Source organism: Opisthocomus hoazin, chromosome 2, assembly GCF_030867145.1.
Source record: "Opisthocomus hoazin isolate bOpiHoa1 chromosome 2, bOpiHoa1.hap1, whole genome shotgun sequence".
Taxonomy (NCBI): Eukaryota; Metazoa; Chordata; class Aves; order Opisthocomiformes; family Opisthocomidae; genus Opisthocomus; species Opisthocomus hoazin.
The window spans coordinates 60,816,041-60,837,324 of record NC_134415.1 but is presented as its reverse complement, the minus strand read 5'-3'; the positions used below and the strand labels follow the sequence as shown (position 1 = coordinate 60,837,324).

The window sequence follows — 21,284 nt, the reverse complement described above, 5'->3', positions numbered from 1 at the left end:
CTACCATGGTGGAACCCTTCTCTCAGTCTTGCCACTTCTGCTCCCTTGCTCTGTATTTCAGCTGGTAGGAGCCTGAACTGGCTCCCACTGAGGATGCTGAAGCACTTCTGCTGCATCTGGGGCATCCAGACATTTATCCTCATAGTGTCAGCTGAGCCATCACTGCCCCATTTCAGTTCATTCTCATTACAGGAGGAAACACCACTTGGGCAAGAATAGCAATGCCCTGATTACCCAGCCAGGAGTCATGTTGCCTGGCAGCCCACTCCTCCTGGTGGATGACTTGTTGTCCCAACCCAGCCAAAAGATATTTTGGATTGAATGCTCCATTGCACTGGAGTGATGGCGCGTTTGAAATCTCAGCTGAGCTCTCGCATAGGGTAGCCTGCAGCCTTAACATTCCCGTCACGTGCTTTTATTTACAGGTAGCACAAATGGAAGGGAGGAAAAACAGGTCTCATCATTAGTGTGGCTTGATATATGCAAATATATTCAGGACACGTGAGATTACCCACTGTGCAGAGACACCTGTAGTATTTAGGGACAACGGATGTGTTGAGTTTCTGCTTTAACTGAGAATCTTCTGGCTTATGTTGGTTTATTCCCATTATTAAATCATGCATTTTTTTAATTTAATTTTCAAGACTTAACCTTGGGAAATTGCCACTCCATCCTTTTAGCACTTTCTAAGGAAGCCACATAATTTTATGGCTTGCTTCTCATAAAAGATACTTTATAACCCCTGTTACTCAGCTTGTGGAGCAAAGTCAATGTTTCAGCAAGTAAAGCTACTCTTCGGAGATCTTAAAAGCCGCATGATTGTGGAGCGACGAGTTTGTTAGCATGAACTGTGTAATTAAAAAAACTGGAAATAAAACAGTATCCCTTCTAGAAAAAGAAAAGACTTTTAAAATCATGACGATTCAATTACATCTAATTATCTTTGCTATCAATGCAACTCAGTGAAATCATCAGCTAGTATACTTGAATAGCCAAGTATCTTTGATTGCTATAGTGATCAGTACATACAATTAGCAAGTACAAGCACAGCAATCATCTGAAACACTTAAAGTATGACCAGCTTAGTATCCTAGATCAAAAAAACATATTTATTGATACAGAGCCAACTAATGGATTAAATGGAAATATATACCATTCCTCTAATTGAATATTTGGGACTCGTGCAGCATCAGAAAACTCACAGCTGACAATGAAAGCTACTCCTATCTGACCTTTCTGAAATATTTCAGACTTTGAAGAGCAAAAGAATAGCAAGACTATGGGTAATATTGCATAAATGTATGCATCTTTATGTCTACAGGTCCAATGACGTCTATATGTAACACCTAAATAGATTAATCCTTTTGCCTTTTAGTAGGAAAAGATTTTAAAGGACTCTTCTTGGCCAGAATACAGATAGATATTAGCACCACTTTTGCAGTGCGTCTGTGAAGGAGTCCCATATGTCTGCTCCACATGAGAGCCAGAACTGCTACAGTAGCAGCAGAAATACTGTCTTGAGAAAAGTAAACCAAGAATCATAGAAGAGAAATCAAATAATTTCATTTTAGGCTACCTGCTGCTTTAAACCAGAAATGCAAAATATGTTTCTAGAAATTAAAATAAATGTTCTTTTTTTAACATGTAACTTTCTACAGGCTTGGAAGTGGGTTTTAAGTCCTATGGTGCTGTATATCTGTGAAAGAATTGTTAGATTTTGGAGATTTCAACAGGAGGTTGTCATTACTAAGGTATGTAACATAGCTTGCATTGTCTGCGCAAACAAAAAGTTATGATGTCAATGACCTTTTTTTTTATCTTTTATAGATAACTCCTTTACATTATGATCTCATTTTTCACTCATAGCTTCAGCAGCTCTTCCATCATTACCGTGGTTTCAGCCAAGTATTGATTTTAGGTTTTGCATTTATTCCAATAGCAAGTCCATAAGAATATTCCATATGGGACCAGACTTGATTAATGAAGTCCCAGACTTACAAGGCTACACCACCATAACACAAACCTCTCCACAGACAGTCTCTCTTCTTACTGAGCTGAAAACCATGTTCCACTGGAGCGAATGGAAGAGACGTGTCTTTGCAGGACTTCGACTTCAGTAGGACATGGTTTTTACTTTCAAATCTGGAGCCTTCCACAGAGATTAAGGGTTATATTATCAGTTAGCATAAATAGTTGAAGCTTCATTAATACCATTGTAGCAATTTATCCCAGTTGTAAATATGTCTGCGTGCTAAAGACCTGTTTAAGTCACAGCAGAATGGATGGGCAATGCCTCTGCTGAAGTAGCCGTGTCCAAATGTATCAAGGCAACGATCAGAAACAGGCTTATCTTGTGTGAGGGGAAAAGCATGTCGGATAAGACTTGCTGCTGATTTTAGAGTGGCTGTGATCTGAGAATCTCAGTATACTGTGTGTGACATAAAACTGGCTGCTTAACTGAGATTACCTCTTAATAAAAGCATACTAGAATTGAGCTCACTGGGCTTTTTTCTTCTTGCCAAGCCAACAATAATCCCATACATGTGTTACATGACAGTAAAACTGGGAAATTATTCCACTCTCTTAAGGAATACTTTTGCATAGGCTCTACTAAGGTAGAAAGTTGACAAATTGTTGAATTGTTACAACCTTACACTCAAAAAGCAAGCGGCCCCACGATACACGCTGTATGTGCTCCCAAGCTGTTGGGCAGCAACAGCACTGCAACATGCAGTTCAGGCCATAATCTACACAACACTTGAAAATTACTGTGCATCTCAATTTGCATTATCTTGTGGCTGAACTCAGGTAGATATCATCCATAACCTAATGGAAACAAACAGTTACTCTTCTGAAGGAAAATAAAACAGGTCCTTTTATTATTGTTTAGGTAGTGACACATTCCTCTGGAGTCCTTGAGCTTCAAATGAAGAAACGTGGCTTTAAAATGGGACCTGGTCAATATATCTTTCTACAGTGCCCATCTGTCTCACAGCTGGAGTGGCACCCTTTCACTCTCACCTCAGCTCCCGAGGAGGACTTCTTCAGTGTTCACATACGTGTTGTCGGGGATTGGACTACAGCCCTCTTCAAGGCCTTTGGAGCTGAGGAAAAAGCTTTCAAGGAATTGTGGATGTTACCAAGGTTTGAATTGCAAACAATACATTTTAAAATATTAATTCTACATTTTAAAATAAATGTTAACATTTTAACTTTAATTAATTTTGTGTGTGTTCTTTATGAGACAACATTAGATCGTAGTTCTGGGTCTATAAATACAACATTATGCTAAAAACCCACAAATAAACACAGTTGTGAATTTAGGCCAATTGCTGTCAAAAGAATCTGATCACTAACACAAGATTTAAAGTCCATATCAATATCTATGTATCTGTCACTGTCATCTAAATCTCTAACATCTATATCTATATCTAAACATATCCATTTTGACAGATAGGTGCTTACGAACTGAATGAAAATAACAGTAGAAGATATCTGCTAGCTTTGTGCCTATATGCTTGTGCTCTGATGGCACCCACCACCTGCCATCCAAACTTCCAGCTTTTCCCTTCAGTTATTAGATGTTTTGTGGCCTCAGAAACTTCTGTCTGAACCTTACTTCTTTCCAGTAGCCTCCGTCAACTACTTCTCTGGTCTCCAAACCCTTCTCCGCTTTATAAATGCTATCAGTGTTCAAATTCTGTATCTATGGCATCTTAATTCAAGAAGAAGGTTGATACTTCATTGTTACAAGTCAGCAGGGCTCCGCTGATGCTAATGGAGCCATCCAGACTTACACCAGCTAAGAATCTGGTTCTACACGTAATGGATTCAAACCACTTAGCTCCTTGCAAGCGTTGTGGAGATTTTCGGAAAAGAGCCCAGCATGGGATCATTTCAGTTCTGGAGGAGTGTGTAGGGCCTGGGACTGAAGGGACTGTTTTCCCCCTGGAAAATTGCTTTTGATGAGGGAGTTCTAGCAAAACAGAACAGCAAAAGGCACCTGTTTAACTATGTTTACATAATTTAATGGGACTTGGATGCTAAAGAAGCTAAAAAGCTTATAGACACCACTGAGCTACAGAGGCACATTAGAAGGTAGGGCAGAGAAGTTGGGTCCACTCTTTGCATTATATCAGTTAATAAGAATTAGAAATGAAAGCTGTGCCTTTGTCAAAGGCAACTGGAATGAGAAGTATGCCGTTTCAGCAGAACTGGAGCAAAAATGGTCCACAGTGATTGACAGCCAGTGTAAAGAATGAGAAAGAGAAAAATATTATCAAACGTTGTTGGCCACAATACAGGGCTGAAATTAACAGCGCTGTCATATACAAAGACTCTTCTTTTTAATCTTGTTAGGCTGCCTAACACCATCATTCAGTTGCTTTCTTGCAATATATTAAAACGAATATTTCAATAGTTAAGCTAGCAATAAAGCAAAAAGCAAGTCTTTTTCACAGGTTTCAATATCTAAGGATAAACACCGAATTGGTGACTATATTAAAAAATAACATATAGCAGAAACTGAGCAGAGACAGTAGCCATGTAGCAACTGAATGATAAGGTAAGATCTAGCAATAAAATATGTATATTTTAATTAATAAAAGAAGACTAAAATAAAATATATGTGCATTTATACAGCTAGAAAAGATAGTTGTGATTGCTGGTCGATTTGAGAGATAAGATCATAGAATAGACCATTCCTGTGAAAATAATCAAGTTCCATATTATGCTTCCTTGGGATTTTGGCTCACTTAATTGCTGTTTTAGTACACTGTCCCAAAACCCAACTTCTCTTCAGTCAGGAGTACTACCTCTGGGGCTGTTTAGTCTGGAGAAGAGGAGGCTGAGGGGGTACCTTATTGCTCTCTACAACTACCTGAAAGGAGGTTGTAGTGAGGCAGGTGTGGGTCTCTTCTCTCATGTAACTAGCAATGGGACAAGAGGCAATGGCCTCAAGTTGCATGAGGGGAGGTTTAGATTAGATATTAGGAGACATTTACTGAAAGAGTGGTCAGGCATTGGAACAGGCTGCCCAGGGAGGTGGTGGAGTCCCTATCCCTGGAGGTGTTTAAAACACGTGTAGATGTGGCACTTTGGGATATGGTTTAGCAGGCATGGTGGTGTTGGGTGGATGGTTGGACTTGATGATCTTAGAGGTCTTTTCCAACCTATGATTCTGTGATTCTATGAATCTGTGATTCTATAATCATGCTGATGAGCAAACATTTAAATTCTAAAAATAATTCGAGAATCTGCTCGTGTTACTTTTCCAAAACTAAGTATTTTGCCTGTCTTCCCAAAAAGTATAATGCTTCTTTCTAATGAAATTGTGTAGATGGACACAAAGAATATGGACAATCCAAGCCATAGCTAGAAACAATCTTTAGCCCTATTTTCTACTCCTCCCTTGGCAGATTCAAATGTAATATTTTTTGTCACTCTGTTTTCTATCTTCCTACATTCCTCCACCCTTTCTAGATCAAATGAATGGGTTGTATAGCTCAGTTTTTCTTTCTCTGTTTTCTCCTCTCTACATCTCTCAGTCTGTATTTGGCTAAGCTCTCAAGCTGTGGCTGAGCAAGGCATTCAAACCAGTGATGGGATCTCTGTCACCTGAGGAACTAGGAGCAGACTGACAAGACAAATGTCTGTAAGAAATGATTCAGAAATAATTGATCCTGTCTTGTAGCACAGAGATAGATCAAAGAATCTCTTGCAATTCCTTCAGATCAATTTTTTGTCAATCTACTAACAGTAATGAGAACTGCTCCCAAGCCCACATTGAACTACGTAGAAAGCTTACCTGAAAACAGTTCTTGGGCATTTTAGATATATTCCCTAAATTAAACGTATTTTACAGGAAGTTTTGAGTTCTCAAAACATACAGAGCTGGGCATTAATCTGAACAACGATATATATTTTTTAAATAGCTTATTTTGTTCATATCCAAGGGCAGATTTTCAAAAGTTGTCCGTGAGTAGCTGTTTCATTTGCTACTGCACTTGCAGAGCATTTGGAATACTGAAATAAAAATGAACCATGTGACGTGTGCAAATGAAATATGCTTTGGTTGTAGTATTTGAGCTGAATTTTAAAGATGATTCATACAATAAAGAGTACCAAGCAATAGAAAATCTGAAACAAGGAAAAAACTCATCTTTTCTAAGGACCAGGTGTTAGTGAAACTATCTTCCAGAGCATTTATGTTATTTAAAGACAGAATGGGCAGAGCACTCCAAAGTGCTGTGTGTATTTACACTCCATGTCGCTAGAGGAACGAATCTGATTATTTAACAATTTTTTCAGCTCTAATTTTGACCAAAATGAATGCCTCAGCATCAGCAACGTTGATTGTAGGAGGTAGTAACATACACAAGCATTTCTCCTTACAAATATCGTCTTTATGTCAGATACTAAATACAGTATTATTGCCAAAAATGTATTTCTGAAATACCTTTTTTTCAGAAAGAGTTGAGAAAATAGTAGTTTCCTTGCATATGATGACCACTCTCTTGCTTTCTCATTTATTAATTTAACACATATAGAGAACTTTTCAAAATGATTGATCTTTTCCTCTTTATTTGATATATAGAATATAGAAAATACAGTTCTAAACCAGGATGCTTTTCAGTAATTCATAATTAAATATGCAGATTCCACAGCTAAATTTGGACATGCAATTATATGACTAATCGCATTTCAGAAAGCCAGAAAATTGCAATTGCATGCTTAAATAGATGGCCAGGCCCCAAAACCACATGGGTGCTCTTGTTCTCTCATTTCAGCAAAACACAGTTGCTTTGCTATTAAATGGTACCCACTGAAAATTAGATGTGTTTGTACGGGTAATTTGTGTGCCAGCCTAGACATGTCTTTTCTCTTTTAACAGAAGTTCAGTTTTGAAAATATGTAGCCCAACATATTTTAACCTTCCTGTCACTTGATATGCTGCTGACCCTTGACTAAACGTCTTGTTGCTGTAGAGTGGCCGTGGATGGACCATATGGATCTGCAACCACAGACGTCTTTCACTACCGAGTGAGCGTGTGCATTGCAGCAGGAATTGGAGTCACGCCATTTGCCTCGATTTTAAAATCCATTTGGTACAAATGCTGCAACGCTAACACAGTGCTGGTGCTGCAGAAGGTAGGTGGGAAAGTCTATCACTCCATCAAGAAGTTTCACAAATAAGCCTATTTCACCAGGTGAGAGAGCCAGTTCAGAGCTAGAGACTCACCTGAGTGCTTTAACTCGCTCTTAGAAGCAGTCGCTCGCTTTCGAGCTGCGTCAGGAGCTGTTGTGGGTAGGGTCTCCTGAACTCACTGTCACTCCCTGAGGAAGAAGGTAGCCCTGGCTGCAGTGGTTTTATTAAAAGCCGAAGAATCAGATTTTCAGTAGCAACTGGAGATAAATGTGGAATGTCCTTCATAGCTAGACAGATAGTTAGAGAGACAGAAGAGAAATTTGTCCTCTTTCCTACCAAAAATAAGTCCTGCAAGGTCATCTCAGACAGAAGCGAAGGGCAGCACTTGTTTCTTATCCAGTTGCAGGTTTTGTGATGGCCCTTTGGCTGCATGTCCTGGTCCTGAATGATGCATTCAGCAACCATTAGCTGCTTTTCTCACCTTGCAAAGTCAGAACAGTAGCCAGCGTAGAAGGAATAAGTAAAGGTATTTAAGCTCTGGATGAGATGCACATATCAAGATGCATATTACTGCCTCAAACCACTTCAATTATTTTGTTGAAAAATATATTGTGGTTTGTAAGGAATGAATGGCAGCAATTAAGTTAATGTACTCTTCATCTGCTCACCTGTTATACATCTTCTGCTAAGGACATGTGAGGTTGCACTGGGGGAAGATAGCTGAAGAAGAGATAATAGGTGCAGTCGGGTGAGGGACAAGAAGGTAACGGAACAAAAAATCAGCTTTAAACATTCTCTTCCCTATCCATCATGGCAAACGGTAGCTTGCGGACTTTACAGCTTCTTTTAGCTCATTTTCCAATCTCAAAGCTGAATTGGGAACTGTTCAACATTTCACATTTAAGGACAGATGTTGAAATTGCATTGGAGTGGACAGAACTCTGAGAGGGTCAGTACACATGGAGATGATTGCAGGACCAAGGGGCTGATCTTTTTAAATGAAAGAGTGTTAAAACTGGCATCTTAATGACAAGCTGGCACTGAAAAAGCATCTGGGATTTTAGTAACTGAGGAGTTGAGGACAGGTTCAAATTGCCAGGGGGGATCTTTGAGGCAGCACTGAGAAGGGAGGGAAATAAAAATGAAAATACGTCCTAGTCGTGAAAAAAAGTGTATTTGCAAACACTTCCCCTGTACCAGAATTATCTTTTCTACTGGAAGGAGAGCTATGCATATGTACATACATGTTATAGAAGTATATTATGTATATTACATATGTACACATGTAAAACTGTTATTGTCATTGTTGTTGTTATCTTAAGGGGAAAGAGAAGGAAAGAACAGAATTTAACTATGCATTGAGGGTATAGTATACCTAAGGGTGTTCATCCATAGCTGGGTAAGTGTGCCACAACCATAAATGCATGGTGCCTTCTGCCACTGTTTTCTGCTATAGGATTCGATTTTTCTGAATTCCTGTGAAATACAAAATTAACATGATCTCTACATGTCCTTTCTCTATATCTTGGCTTCCTTACTGGTGCAGTGGGAATAGTGATGCTTATTTTTCAAAGATGTTATGAGGGTAAACTTCATCTGTGTTTGTAAAATATTTTGAAAGCCTGGATGAAAGGTGCTGGGGAAGTTCACAGCATTACTTAAAAAATTTAGCAGTCATCTTAGTGAGAACGATTAATCTCAGGGTAGCTCCACATTTTTTTTTCGTTGGTTAAAAGCTTCCACTTGTGGTATAATTACAAATAATTTAATCTTCCTCAAAGTATTCAGCACTCTCTTTCTGCCATGATGAGTACCATAGAAATGTCTATTAAGGAAATAAATAAGAGGTTTTTCTTTTTTTAACAATTTCATTTTGATTTGAGTACAGCTATCATTACAATTATTGAACTAATATTTCTTAGTGTTGCCTACATACGGTTGAGATATAAATACTCATAGCTTCCATGATGTCTGCAGCTGTATAATTTAAAAAGCCCAGCAAATCAAAAGAAGTACACATTTATCTAATTGATTCTTCACAATTAAATAGCCCTAGAGCCTTCATTTCCCTGTAATTTTTTGCAATGAGGAAGGGCGCTACTACTAGTTATGGCTGGAAAGTTTCTACTGGCTTTAGTTATGCATAAAATGATCTTTTTTTCACATTAGTGGTCTCATTTTTCAGATCAATTGCTGCTGAAATTAATCAAATTGTACTGATCCATCAGATGCTAGTATTAGCAAACATTCACTTTATCTTTTACCCTACTTAAGAACATAAGAAAGGTCCTGCCAGGTCTCACCAAAGATCTGTTTAGCCCTATATCCTGTCTCCAACAGTCGCTCTTCATGAACACCTAGAGAAAACGTACGCAGACAAGAAAATCACACAGTGGTATGTTCTTAGTGGACACCTTCTCACTTTTGAGCAACCTGCAGTTCAGTAATGTCTTGATACAAGAGCTGCATCTCTCTGTTTAATACCCCTTAGCAGATTTTTCTTCTATGAATTTGTCTAATTGCTTTTGAACCCATGTAGATCTTTGACAGCCACAGTAAGTTGTGGCAATAGTTCAGCCACATACAGTGAGGAAAACACAAACACTATCTTCCAGGCACTAGTCATGTCTAAGAGGGAGCAGCAAGAGTCAAGGATGAAGATGCCTCCCTGGGTATCCCCTGCTTCATCACCTTTTACGCCCCTCTGGCGTTGCCCAGAGCTGCAGCTCCACTTCTGTCTTTTGGGAGCAGGGAGAAACAGATGGATGGTCATCAACAGATAATTATTGATGACTTTCCACATGATGGAAACTAATTTACGAAGTATGTTCTTCCACCTTACAGGAACGAGGTACTGGAGCTCTTGCTCTTGTCTGTTGTATAAAATTCAGGACGTGGGAAACTGAATGATAAATATGCATGCATTGCAAGGGAGCAGAGTATTACAGTAACAAGCGACTAAAAACCCTGCGTTACAGATCTGATTAATAGCAATACTGCATCTAACTTGATTTGGAAAAAGAGCACTTGGAAAATTTAAGACAGTTTACTTGGGCAAGCCATCAAGTTGATGAATGCAGTTGATGGGGGTAGGGTGGGTGGAGACTAATGAAACATAAACATAAAACAGATTTTTAAGGGTCCTAAATAACTGCAGTCATTTAATAGTCCAAGGCTTACCAGAAAAAAATACAGCATTCAGAATAATTGCTTAATTCTAGAAATGCACTGATTCTGCCGTTATTCCACAGTTTTAATAAGGATTAATTTTATTGTGCATTTACTGTATTTTAATTATACATGTAATAAGTTATGCTATGCTATGGGCACTCAGTGTAAAGAAAGGAAGACTTGTTTGTAAACACCATTTATTTTAACATACTATACTAGAAGTCCTCTTTCATCTAATGGAAAAGGAGACCTTTTACCCTTAGGCCATCCTGCTTCACTACCTCTTTTCTTTCTAAGATCATAATCATGGCCAGAAACACTTCTCATAATGACAGTCTTTCGTCATTACCAAATGCTCTCCACCTCTAAGATGTGAAAATCGGAGGCAGTGCAATGGGTACCGCTTCAGCGAAACTGCACCAGGGATGAGTTTAAGGAATTTCTGCAGCTTCAGAAAGCTGCATCTTTTCTCAAGAGGACTGTGCCAGAGGCAGCTTGATCTGATTCAGCTGGACTGCTGTTACTGTGACAGCTAGGTCTGCAACCAGCTAAAAGCACTCTTCCAAGCTCCACAGCCTGACACTCTGGAAACCAGTCCCCCATTTCCAAGACCACACCATCTCAACTCATCGACTAGCTTTTCTTCCTTCTTCCCTGAATGTGCTTGGCTCCCAGTCCTGCCCACATGCTCTCAGTTGCTACCCCATGCACAACTCATTCATTTAGAAGCACATGCCTCCCCTCCACACATGTGTACTAAATACACATTTCCATAAAATGAACTGCTGAAAAGACTTGAGATGTAAGATCATCAAGCAGAGGCTGGGGGAAGAAATTTCTCACTACAAATCAACAGCCATGTTGTGACACAGACTGACAGCATTCAGTGGCCTGATTTTCAAGGTGCTGAGGATGTGGAACATGTGGGGACTTCAGATTTCAGACACAACGAACTACATAAAGGTTAAGGCTATAAACCTTATCTAGTTTTGGTAATTTAAAATTATGCCATTCTTGGTTACAAAAATGAAATACTATAAAGTCAGTGGGCTTGATTTTCCTTATAAGTTATGCCAGTGTAAATCAGCAGCAAGCCCCCTGTAAAGCAGTGAGGTTATATTTAAGGCAAGACATTGAAACAGAAGCAGAGAAAGCAAATAGCCAAGACAGCTGGTACTAAAGTTCAGCAGACAGTCCTATTCCTAGGCTGTAAAAACACCCTACTTAACCCTGAACACTTTATCCCCATTTCCTGGGATCATCCTTCATTTATACTTCTTACAGAAACCACAGATGGTCCCCTACAGTACACTCAGATCTAGCAAACATCTCGAATTTCTGTTAGTCTCTTTCACCAAATCTCCAGTGAAGCATGGTGTTACCACATTTTTGTCCCACCACCTTACCAGAAGTCCGACAGTCTAGCATATTAAAACTTCAGGAAATCTCTTTATAGCTTTCTGGTTTCTTCTCTGATTTTTCACTTCAGAAGTGTCCAATATGCATCTTTATCTCATTGAACCTATGGAAAAGGGCTATAATTTCCAAATCATCAGAACTCCCATAATGATTACTAGGGGACAGGCCTTCCAGATTAGCTTTGATATTGAGGTATAATAAAAGACAGAGGGGTTGGTGAGCACAAAGAGAGACGGGTTGGAGGAAATTAACAGATTTTGCAACAAAGTAAAAATCACGGTCAAAATGAAAGAAGTTCCAACCATCCCTTTGTTATAAGCTTATACATTGTCCTCCATGCTGTTCCTCTTTCATCTGAAATTGTGTATTTTTAGGCTTCCTCCATGTTTGTGAATTATTTCTTTGGAGGCACTATAAAAATAATTACACTCAAAAATACATTGCCCACAGAAGCCCATCGGAGGTCTGGTGCCTTCTGTTCAGAAGTAATGATGGATTGTGTGGCAAGAGCTACAGAACTCGCGTTACAAGAATTGCAATCAATCACATTAATCTTATAACTGTGGTTCAGCCAGGCATCAGGGTAGTGCCTGGGCAGACACCCCGGGAACTTCATCCCCTGGGTGGTGCAGAAAGTAGTCTAGTCATCTGCACTGCTGGACCGGCTTGAGATGAGGGACTTAGCTGAAACCAGGGGATGGGCTGTACTCCCAGCCAAGAATTTGACTCATTGGTGGAGCAGGTTTCCAGGTGGAAATTTCCAGCTGCCCTGAAGACTCCCTAAGGCAGCTCAGGCTCTGTATGTCTCAGTGTGTTGATTAAGATCCTGGGAGGGGAATCTCATCAGTCTGGAGACTCCACAGGCAGTTCCTGCTGCAAAATTGATTAACTTGTACACCACGGACAAGACATTTGCAAATGGTCAGTAAAAACTGTTCCTGTAGAAGTGGTCACACAGGGCAGTGTTTTATACATAGTTAATTAGTTAGAAGATGCTTTGTATCTAGTCAACACAATAGACCCCCATAGACCATGCACATGCTGGAGTGGTCACAATGGTCTCTGGGCCAGCTGGCTATAAGAACAGAGTAGAAAAAGGGTTCTGGAGAGTCTCACTGGATCCACCTGAAGATGTCACAGCAAGGTGTCTTGAAATAGAAACTCTCATCATATGGGCAGTGACTAACCATCTTGTTTGAAACATTTTATTCCCTATGCAAGCATTACCCTATGCCATGAACCGGATAAATCAGCTTTTTTAAAAAAAAAAAAAACTCTACTCTGTTTGTAACTGACTGCAGTACAGGAAGAATAGACAGAAATAAGCCATAGGAATGATTAAAGTGTGGAAAAATAGCCCCTCAGTGACAGATCCCAGGAATGTTTAGTTTATCATAGAGAGGATTATAGGATGGCTTGACCCCAGGCTCTGATTTTTATATAGGAAACAAAACTTTAATGACAGGCTCTCCAAACCAATAGACAACTAAAACAAGATCCAGGTTATGGAAGATGAAACTAGAGATAGCTGGATGTGAAAAACTGAGTACATTATTCATAGCGAGGAGGTTTTCAACCAATATAAAACCAATCATGGGACAGTGGTTCATTTTATCCCTTTGACAAATTTAAAATTACAGTTTCATATTTCTCTAGAAAGTATATGCCCCAATTTAAACAAGAAATACATTAAAAAGGAAGTAGGAGCATTCTGTAGCCTGTTTTATAGAGGGTATCTGACTTTAAGAAGATAACTATCTTCTGAACAAATCAACTGTTAACCTATGGCATAAGGTCTTGAGAAACAGGAATTCCTTACTTCAGTGTTGAATGAAACTGAACTTCCATTTTAAACATAACTGAAGATAAATACAAAATTTCAAAGAATAATCAAGTTATTTGCAAGAAATGCAGGGTTAGGTATTATAAGTCAGAGTTGAGATGCTCTGGCAGGAGCAGATGGGAAACTTGTACACTGCCTATCTTCACTGGCACATTATTTTCACTCAATGTTTATATGAAAATGAAATTTTTAAAAGATGGAAAGCACGTAATCAAAATGATGTGTAATTACAATTAAATTTACAGTGGAGAAGAGTCATACACTATGTGGTTAATGAGTATAGCCAATCATTAGGAAGTTTTATTGAAAGTTTGCTTCTTGTTAAATCTCTTTATGTTTATCTGACAGGTTTATTTTTACTGGATTTGCCGAGACCCATCAGCATTTCAGTGGTTTGCTGATCTTCTGTTCCATTTGGAAACAAAAATGGCTGAAAAAGGGAAAAATGATTTTCTAAGTTATCATATATTTCTTACCGGCTGGGAGGAAAGTCAGGTAATAATGAAACTCTTACGAGACTGAGTTAATGTACCTTGCTTTTCCAGTATGGCAACATATGGAACAGGAACAGCTGAATAAATGACAGATGAAGCAGAGAGACAAAGAACTGTAAATATAAAGACACCAAGCCGTCTGTTTCCATCTCACATTTAGGAAAACAGGAATGGAGAAATCAAGCCAGTGATCGTTCCAGTCGTGTATTTGTCTTGGGCAGTGCTGATTAGCAGGTGTCTCACAGAAAAGTGCAGAGAGCGTTTCAAGAGCTTGTGAAGGAACATTTTGTCCACGTGTTTGGAATGGCATTTTTGTACTGAAACATGGAGGGCTGTATAAAAAGTGTTGTGACTGTTTACCCTTATTATTTACTATAATTTCCGTTGTTCACATGTATGTCCAGTGCACTTTTGAAACCTGCTGCACTCAGAAAATTTTGGCAACAAACTCTATGGTCTAATTCATGTTGTTTGAAAAGACATTGACTTTAATTTTCCATCTCACGACTTCATTGCATTATCCCACCTTGAGGCAATTAATCCTCAGACTGAGTTGATTTTATTCAACTCCTTTAGTCTTCACCTAGACCCAAATGAGTTGATTTTTTCTCTCTCTCTTATTTTTAATGGATCACTCAGATCACACTGCAATCAGTTAGGCACCTGCCAGAAAACCTCTCACAGGAAAGTCTTTGCTCTACTGTTTGTTTCCTGCTGTCTCTGTTGAATGAAGGACTGTCTACTAGAGATTAAAAAAAACAGATTTCATAGAGCTTTTCCCTTCCTGCCTCTGCTGCCACAAAAAAAAAACATGGTTTCTTTCTGCTTTCCTTAGGGTTTCTGTCAAGTAATGAGGTATGTGCATAAAGCTGTATTCAGAAAAATCTACTCCCATTGTGAAGTATATGGCAGTTATAGAAACTACCACTCTGCACGAGCAATATCACAGCACATTATCTAAAACCTGCTTCGAAAGAAGCTATTGAGGAACCTAACAAAACACAAAGTTGCCCTCATCTCTTAACTGTCATGATTCTGCTTCCCTCTTGGGCAAACATCAGGCCAGAAGTCAGGCAGGGAGACAACTGTTCTTGCTGGGACATCCGACTCTCTTCATTTGTGTGCCCTGCACTTTTCTGAAGTACCTCCTCCTTCTCTTCAAAGCCCATTGTCCAGTCTCCTGCCAGTACTGCCTCATTATCCTGTGCTACTGGTTAGGTGACACAGGAGCATCCCTGAAGCTGTGTTGCCTCCCCGCCTATGCTGGTACTGCTCTTGCTCCTGGAGCCTCCCAGCATCCCACCTCTAAAGGGCTGTGGGGGAAGAAGAATGCTTTTCAGTGGCTGCTTCTCCTACTCTGACCGAGCCCAGCGAACTGTGCTGGGTAATAGCTCCACCTTCTTCAGACATCCACAAAGCTCCCTCATCTTATAGGTCTAACTTACCTTTAGTAAATTCCATTTCATCACTCCTCAAAATTTGAGCTTCAAACCCAGTAATATTTGGATGATGCTTTACCCCTCCCTTAGCAAACAACAAAAGCAACATTCTACCCGTTCTCTCCCTGACTCACCATATAGATGACTAGGAGTTGGGTGAAGGTGAACCCAAGCAGGATGGGCAGTTTACAACTTCTATTGCACCCTCCTCTACTGGCAGGTATTTACTCCTTGGAAATAATGCTTGCTCAATGCTTTGAGCTCTTTGTAGATTGGCATCAGATGGTCAAACAGATATGGCACATGTCTGCCTCTGCCTGGACAAGAAATAATGTTTCAGCCTATTGCTGCATGCGATGCCCCTGAGATTCCCAGGCAACTTTAATGCTGTGAGCTGTAGCAAGGGCTAACATCAAAAATCCTGGAAACGTTCCACTTAGTGTGAACAGAAATAGCCCATCTGCTCAGTGGCACAATTTTGCTGTAACAATTAAAAAAATCCTGCAGTTCCCCAACTCCCACTCTCACCAAACACTTTAAGTTCTTTCTTAGACTATCCAAGTCCTCCATGACATTGGCTCCAACTAACAAGAAGAACCTTTTAGAAACATGACCCCTTGTGACAACTGTGCTTGACCAGAATAATTGAGTTGTTAAGCAACAAGAAGACTCTTTAGCACAAGAAATATGCAATATTCCCAGGAAATGTATCTAAATTTCAGCAACCGCTTCTTCAAGAGATGATAATGATGCCTAGTTCATGCCAGGGCCTGAACTAAATGCAAAGCCCATTTTTTAGCTTAGCTTTCCTCTGGTAATTTCTTGACAGTGATAGTAACGATGATAGTCTGTAGTGAAAGCAAGCATATTACTCCTACTCAATAGCAGTACAATTAGGAGAGACAGTGGTTTGGTTTTTAAATGCACCTGGGAAGTACTCAGATAGCATGGTAATGGGCATAGCATAGGAACTGAGAGTCAGTAAATGCTCACGAAGATCAGGATTTGTGTTCTTGGCACTGAGAGCTGTGCAGCTTGCTTAGTTCAGTGCTTCACTTGAGCTGATCCACTTTCCGCACCTGCCTCCATCTGAGGAGAAGAGTCAAATCACTCAGAGTTTCACCTCTGCTGAGCTCGTGCATCCACTGTCTTTTCCATCAGCAGCAGAATGCTCTGGACTTACTTAAGTTGCATGTAATTGCTAATATTTATTGTCAAACTCTGTTACAGAACACTTTGTTCCCACTTCGCCTTTAAAACGGTGACTGGCACTTCAGGATCTGCAATGAAGGAAGTGTAGGGTGAGATATTCAAAGGCTCAGACGAGGCTTAGGAATCTAAGTCCTGCATGTAACAGCGACTGAGGCACTTAGGCCCAGGCCAGTAAAGATTCTTTTCAAATATTTCATCTCCAGAAGCTGAACTGCTTTGAGGTCTTGGGCACTTTTGGAAGCGCTTTTTACACTTCTAGTCATTTTGTGAGCTCTTGAATACTCCTCTCCTCTCCTCTCCTCTCCTCTCCTCTCCTCTCCTCTCCTCTCCTCTCCTCTCCTCTCCTCTCCTCTCCTCTCCTCTCCTCTCCTCTCCTCTCCTCTCCTCTCCTCTCCTCTCCTCTCCTCTCCTCTCCTCTCCTCTCCTCTCCTCTCCTCTCTTCTCTTCTCCTCTCCTCTCTTCCCCTCCTTTCCACTCCCCTCTCCTCCCTTCTCCTCCTTCCATTTGATAATTACACAGCTTTCTTTCCCTCATTAATACTTCTTTTACCACAAAGCAACATTATTGCTTTCTCTTCTTGCTTTGCTTCTGAACCTAGCCTTCCAGTACCCTTAAGGGGCCTACAAGAAAGCTGGAGAGAAACTTTTTACAAGGGCATGTAGGGATAGCACAAGGGATAATGGCTTTAAACTGAAAGAGGGTAGATTTAGATTACGTATAAGAAAGAAATTCTTTATTGTGGGGGAGGTGAGGCACAGGAACAAGTTGCCCAGAGAAGCTGTGGCTGCCCCCTCCCTGGAAGTGTTCAAGGCCAGACTGGACAGGGCATTGAGCAGCCTGGTCTAGTGGAAGGTGTTTCTGCCGATGGCAGGGGGGGTCAAACTAGATCTATAAGGTCCTCTCCAACCCAAACCATTCTATGATTCTACTTGGAGTATACATTTTTGACTCTAAAATTATCTTGTAAATTTGCCTTTAGGCTACTCACATAGCACTACATTATGATGACAAAATGGATGTAATTACTGGTTTGAGACAGAAGACCTGCTATGGAAGGCCAAACTGGGACATTGAGTTCAAGCAACTAGCCGAAAACCATCCTAGGTAAGGCAGGTTGGTTTCTAACCTTGTTAGGTAACTCTTCTCTCAGCATAAACAGTGGGAGAATGGGAGGGAAAACCTTTCTAAATGCCCCTTTAAAAATAATTCAGTTTTTTTGCTGTGTGGAAAGAAGATTTATGCTTAATGAAGCTTTTAATGAAGAAATCTCGGAAAGAGAATGCCAATAAAATCTAATTTTTGGACAAGAAAATCTAATATTTAGAAGTATTTCAATATCCTGGCCTTTGTCCAGATATAATTGAAACACACAATCCAATTACTGTTCTGCACAAAGGACAAAGTAGCATTAATTTCCCTTGAAGATGGTTATTAAAGAGATAAACTGTGATTTTTTTCTTAGGATGTCAAGGATATGTTTGTTCCCCTAACATATTTGGCTACTCTTGCAAGACTATGCTGTTCTGTTATTAGTTCATCTCTGCTGGCAAAGACAGTTCATTTGAACTTGGTGGATTTGCTAGTGGTCTGAGAAAAGCTTCTTTGTTCCTGAAAGCCTTTGAAGCAAGAATTTGGAATATTTTGTGTTCAGCAGTCGAAAATTCCAGAATCTCTGTGACTGTATGATTTCCAAACACTTACCTGCTAATGCAAAATAAAGGCTTGCATTTGGGAGACAGATACAAAAAGAAAGAGAAGGAAACTTTTTTTAAAGATGAAAAAGACCCAAGACAAATCTGAAAGAGAGGAAATCAAAGACAGTATCGTAAGCTACAAGAATACCATAAAATTTTAAAAATAACAGTAATAAAGAAACCACTTGATGAAGGTCAAAATAAATACAATCAGGAAACATGAAAGATTAAAAACAGAAAAAGGGTAAGAGTAGAAAATATGATTTTTGAAAGACCTTTTATAGGGATTCTACTGCATAAACAGAGCTTTTAAACTTATAGTTGAAACACTATTTTTTGTAAGTTTTATTAAGTACAACTGAGAAAAACCTGATTTTCTGATGTGCAGGGAAGAGGATGGGCATTAACTTTCCATACTGGATCTTGTGGTATTACCTTAGAGAGCCAGTACTAAAGTGACAGTAAAATCTCTATTTGCCTCTGAACCTAGATGCCCATGTTTATGATCAATGTTGAACCTTTTAAACAAAACCTTGCATGAAATAAGTACTCCTTCTGAGAAAAAAAACACCCTACCTTTTCTTGCTCTGAGTTACAGAAAGTTCAAGAAGCAAAGAAACTCAAGAGTTTCTATTGTGTGATGGAACAATCAGCTTTTACGAACCGACAAAATTTTGGGTCCCTGCACTTTGGTCCACGGACTTTCACTTGACTGCAACAGTGCCTTTTAGCGGGTTAGCAGGAATATACCGCTTCAGGTTATACCTAGTGCAGTCAAACACCAGAGCAATGTGAGCACTACTTCTGGGGGCTATGGCTTGGGCACCCAAATCATAGCTACAGCCCCTCCTTTACAGGAGCAAACTTTTTGAAACTCATGCTGTCACTCATCACTTGTGCTGCATTTACGCATGAGCTTTCCCCAGTAGCACAGCATGTCTGTGTATCTGTGCGTACACATATATGTTTTAAAGCAATATGTGTTCTGTACTTAGAAGAAAACTCTTTAAGGCCCTTTGCAGCAAGTAGCCAGGTTTCCAACTCCCTGTAACAGACTTGTGTGCTTACAAACACGATTCTTTGTTCCGTTGGTCACGTTCTTACCTTATAAGAATTACCTACTTCCAAATTTTATTACTAAATCAGCCATTTAAAAACTGTCCATAGGCAGAGAAGTGTTAAAATGAGGGGAAAAAAAGAACAAAAAAAAAGAACAAAACTCAGAATTAACTGAGAATTTTGTATATTTTTTTAGAAAAAAAGATTAACTTTGCTGGAGAAAGAGCATTGAAAATTTTCAGCCCAAGCAGTGTGTTTGCTTCTCTGATTAAAAAAAGCTATGAAGATCAAAACCAAAGAACTGCCATTTAAAATAATTTGTGACCTCTAATACAGTAATCCAAATAAATAATGCAATAAGACATAATAAACGTTGAAGTATTAAAATAATTATACTGTAATACTTTGTGACAGTAACACAAATTTTTTCAAATGTATTTCTTAAAAAGCCATTTCAAAAGATGCAAAGCTGAAGGCATCCAAAAGGTACAGTATATCCATTTACTCTGCTACTCTCCTGTTTTTGTTGTTATTGCAATTACAGCAACAGTATTGGAGTATTCTTCTGTGGACCCAAGACTCTCTCTAAGATCCTTCGAAAGACATGCAACTCATATTCATCAGTTGATCCAAGAGGAGTTCAGTTTCACTATAACAAAGAAAGTTTCTAGGCTGTACTTCTTAACTATGTATTATGTATTACCAAATTGTGTATTTCTTCCTCACCTTCTCCTGTCTACTACTCATTCTGCAGCATTCAGGCCAGATATTAGGAGCTGTAAATTGAAGTAGGTGTATTGAATTCAGCAGAAAAATGTCATCCTATGGCAGCTACAATTCAGACCCCATCCTTAGCTCTTCCTACAAAGAACTGAAGGGCCAGTTCTCCTCTGCTTACTTAATGCTGCTGTGAATCCGCCTACATCTGTGTGAAAACAAGCACAAACCACTAACTGTTGGAGAAAAAGGTTTGAGTAAAATGGACATTTAGAACTGTACCTCACTGTTGTGTATGATCAAACTACTACCGCAGGCAATACTCACATTCCTGCTGTTTAAATCGTGCCCAGACATTCAAAGCATTTTCCTTCCTGGTGTTCTGATTTTGCACTTCTTACAGCCTCCCACCGCGCTCACATCCACATCACCTCTTGTGCCATAGCAATACTTTTTATATACACACTGTCCAACAAATTTGCTTTGCCCTACCAAACTATGCACCATTTAAACCTGCCATTTCTGCAGCGATGGTGGCTGTGCATGCCATAAACTAATCTGTTCTGAGGATTAAGATGTTAAGCAGACTCCAGAAATTTTTGCACTCAGCAAATGGATCTCCTGAGACAGGCAACTGAAACTGAGGAAAAAAGTTTCAGGTGTCCTTGAAATGTCACACGGGTTCACAGGCACAGAAGAATGGGCTTTAACAGATACAGAATCACAGACATATGACACAGTGACTGAGGTGGGAAGGCACCTCTGGAGATCACCCGCCCCAACGCTGCTGCTGCTCAGAGTTGATTCTGTGAAGACAGGAGCAACATCTTTATTCTTCCAGTCCTCAGGAACCTCCTTCCATCGCCATGACCATTCAAGGATAAGGAAGAATGGCCAGATTCCTCAGCACTTGTGGGTGCATCCCATCAGTTCCCACGGACTTCATTAAAAGTTCCCTAACCTGATCCTCCTTCACTGAGGGTAAGTCTGAATTGCTTCAGATTTTGCTACTGGCCTCAGGAGCCTGGGATCTCTGAAAGTCAGTGTCATCTGTAAAGACTGAAGTGAAAAAGTCATCGAGTACCTTTA

General features: G+C 39.7%; 1 protein-coding gene across 2 annotated transcripts in view; it reads left to right on the top strand.

Moving 5' to 3' along the window:
* NOX3 (NADPH oxidase 3) overlaps positions 1-20,149 on the top strand; it is a 40,566-nt gene extending 20,417 nt beyond the window's left edge. For both annotated transcript variants that reach the window (XM_075446440.1, XM_075446430.1), the window contains exons 8-13: positions 1,659-1,751; positions 2,891-3,144; positions 6,987-7,149; positions 13,929-14,075; positions 17,705-17,829; positions 20,023-20,149. In XM_075446440.1, coding sequence (XP_075302555.1) covers positions 1,659-1,751; positions 2,891-3,144; positions 6,987-7,149; positions 13,929-14,075; positions 17,705-17,829; positions 20,023-20,149 — 909 coding nt within the window. The remainder of the gene's footprint in view (positions 1-1,658; positions 1,752-2,890; positions 3,145-6,986; positions 7,150-13,928; positions 14,076-17,704; positions 17,830-20,022) is intronic.
* The last annotated feature ends 1,135 nt before the right edge of the window (positions 20,150-21,284 follow it).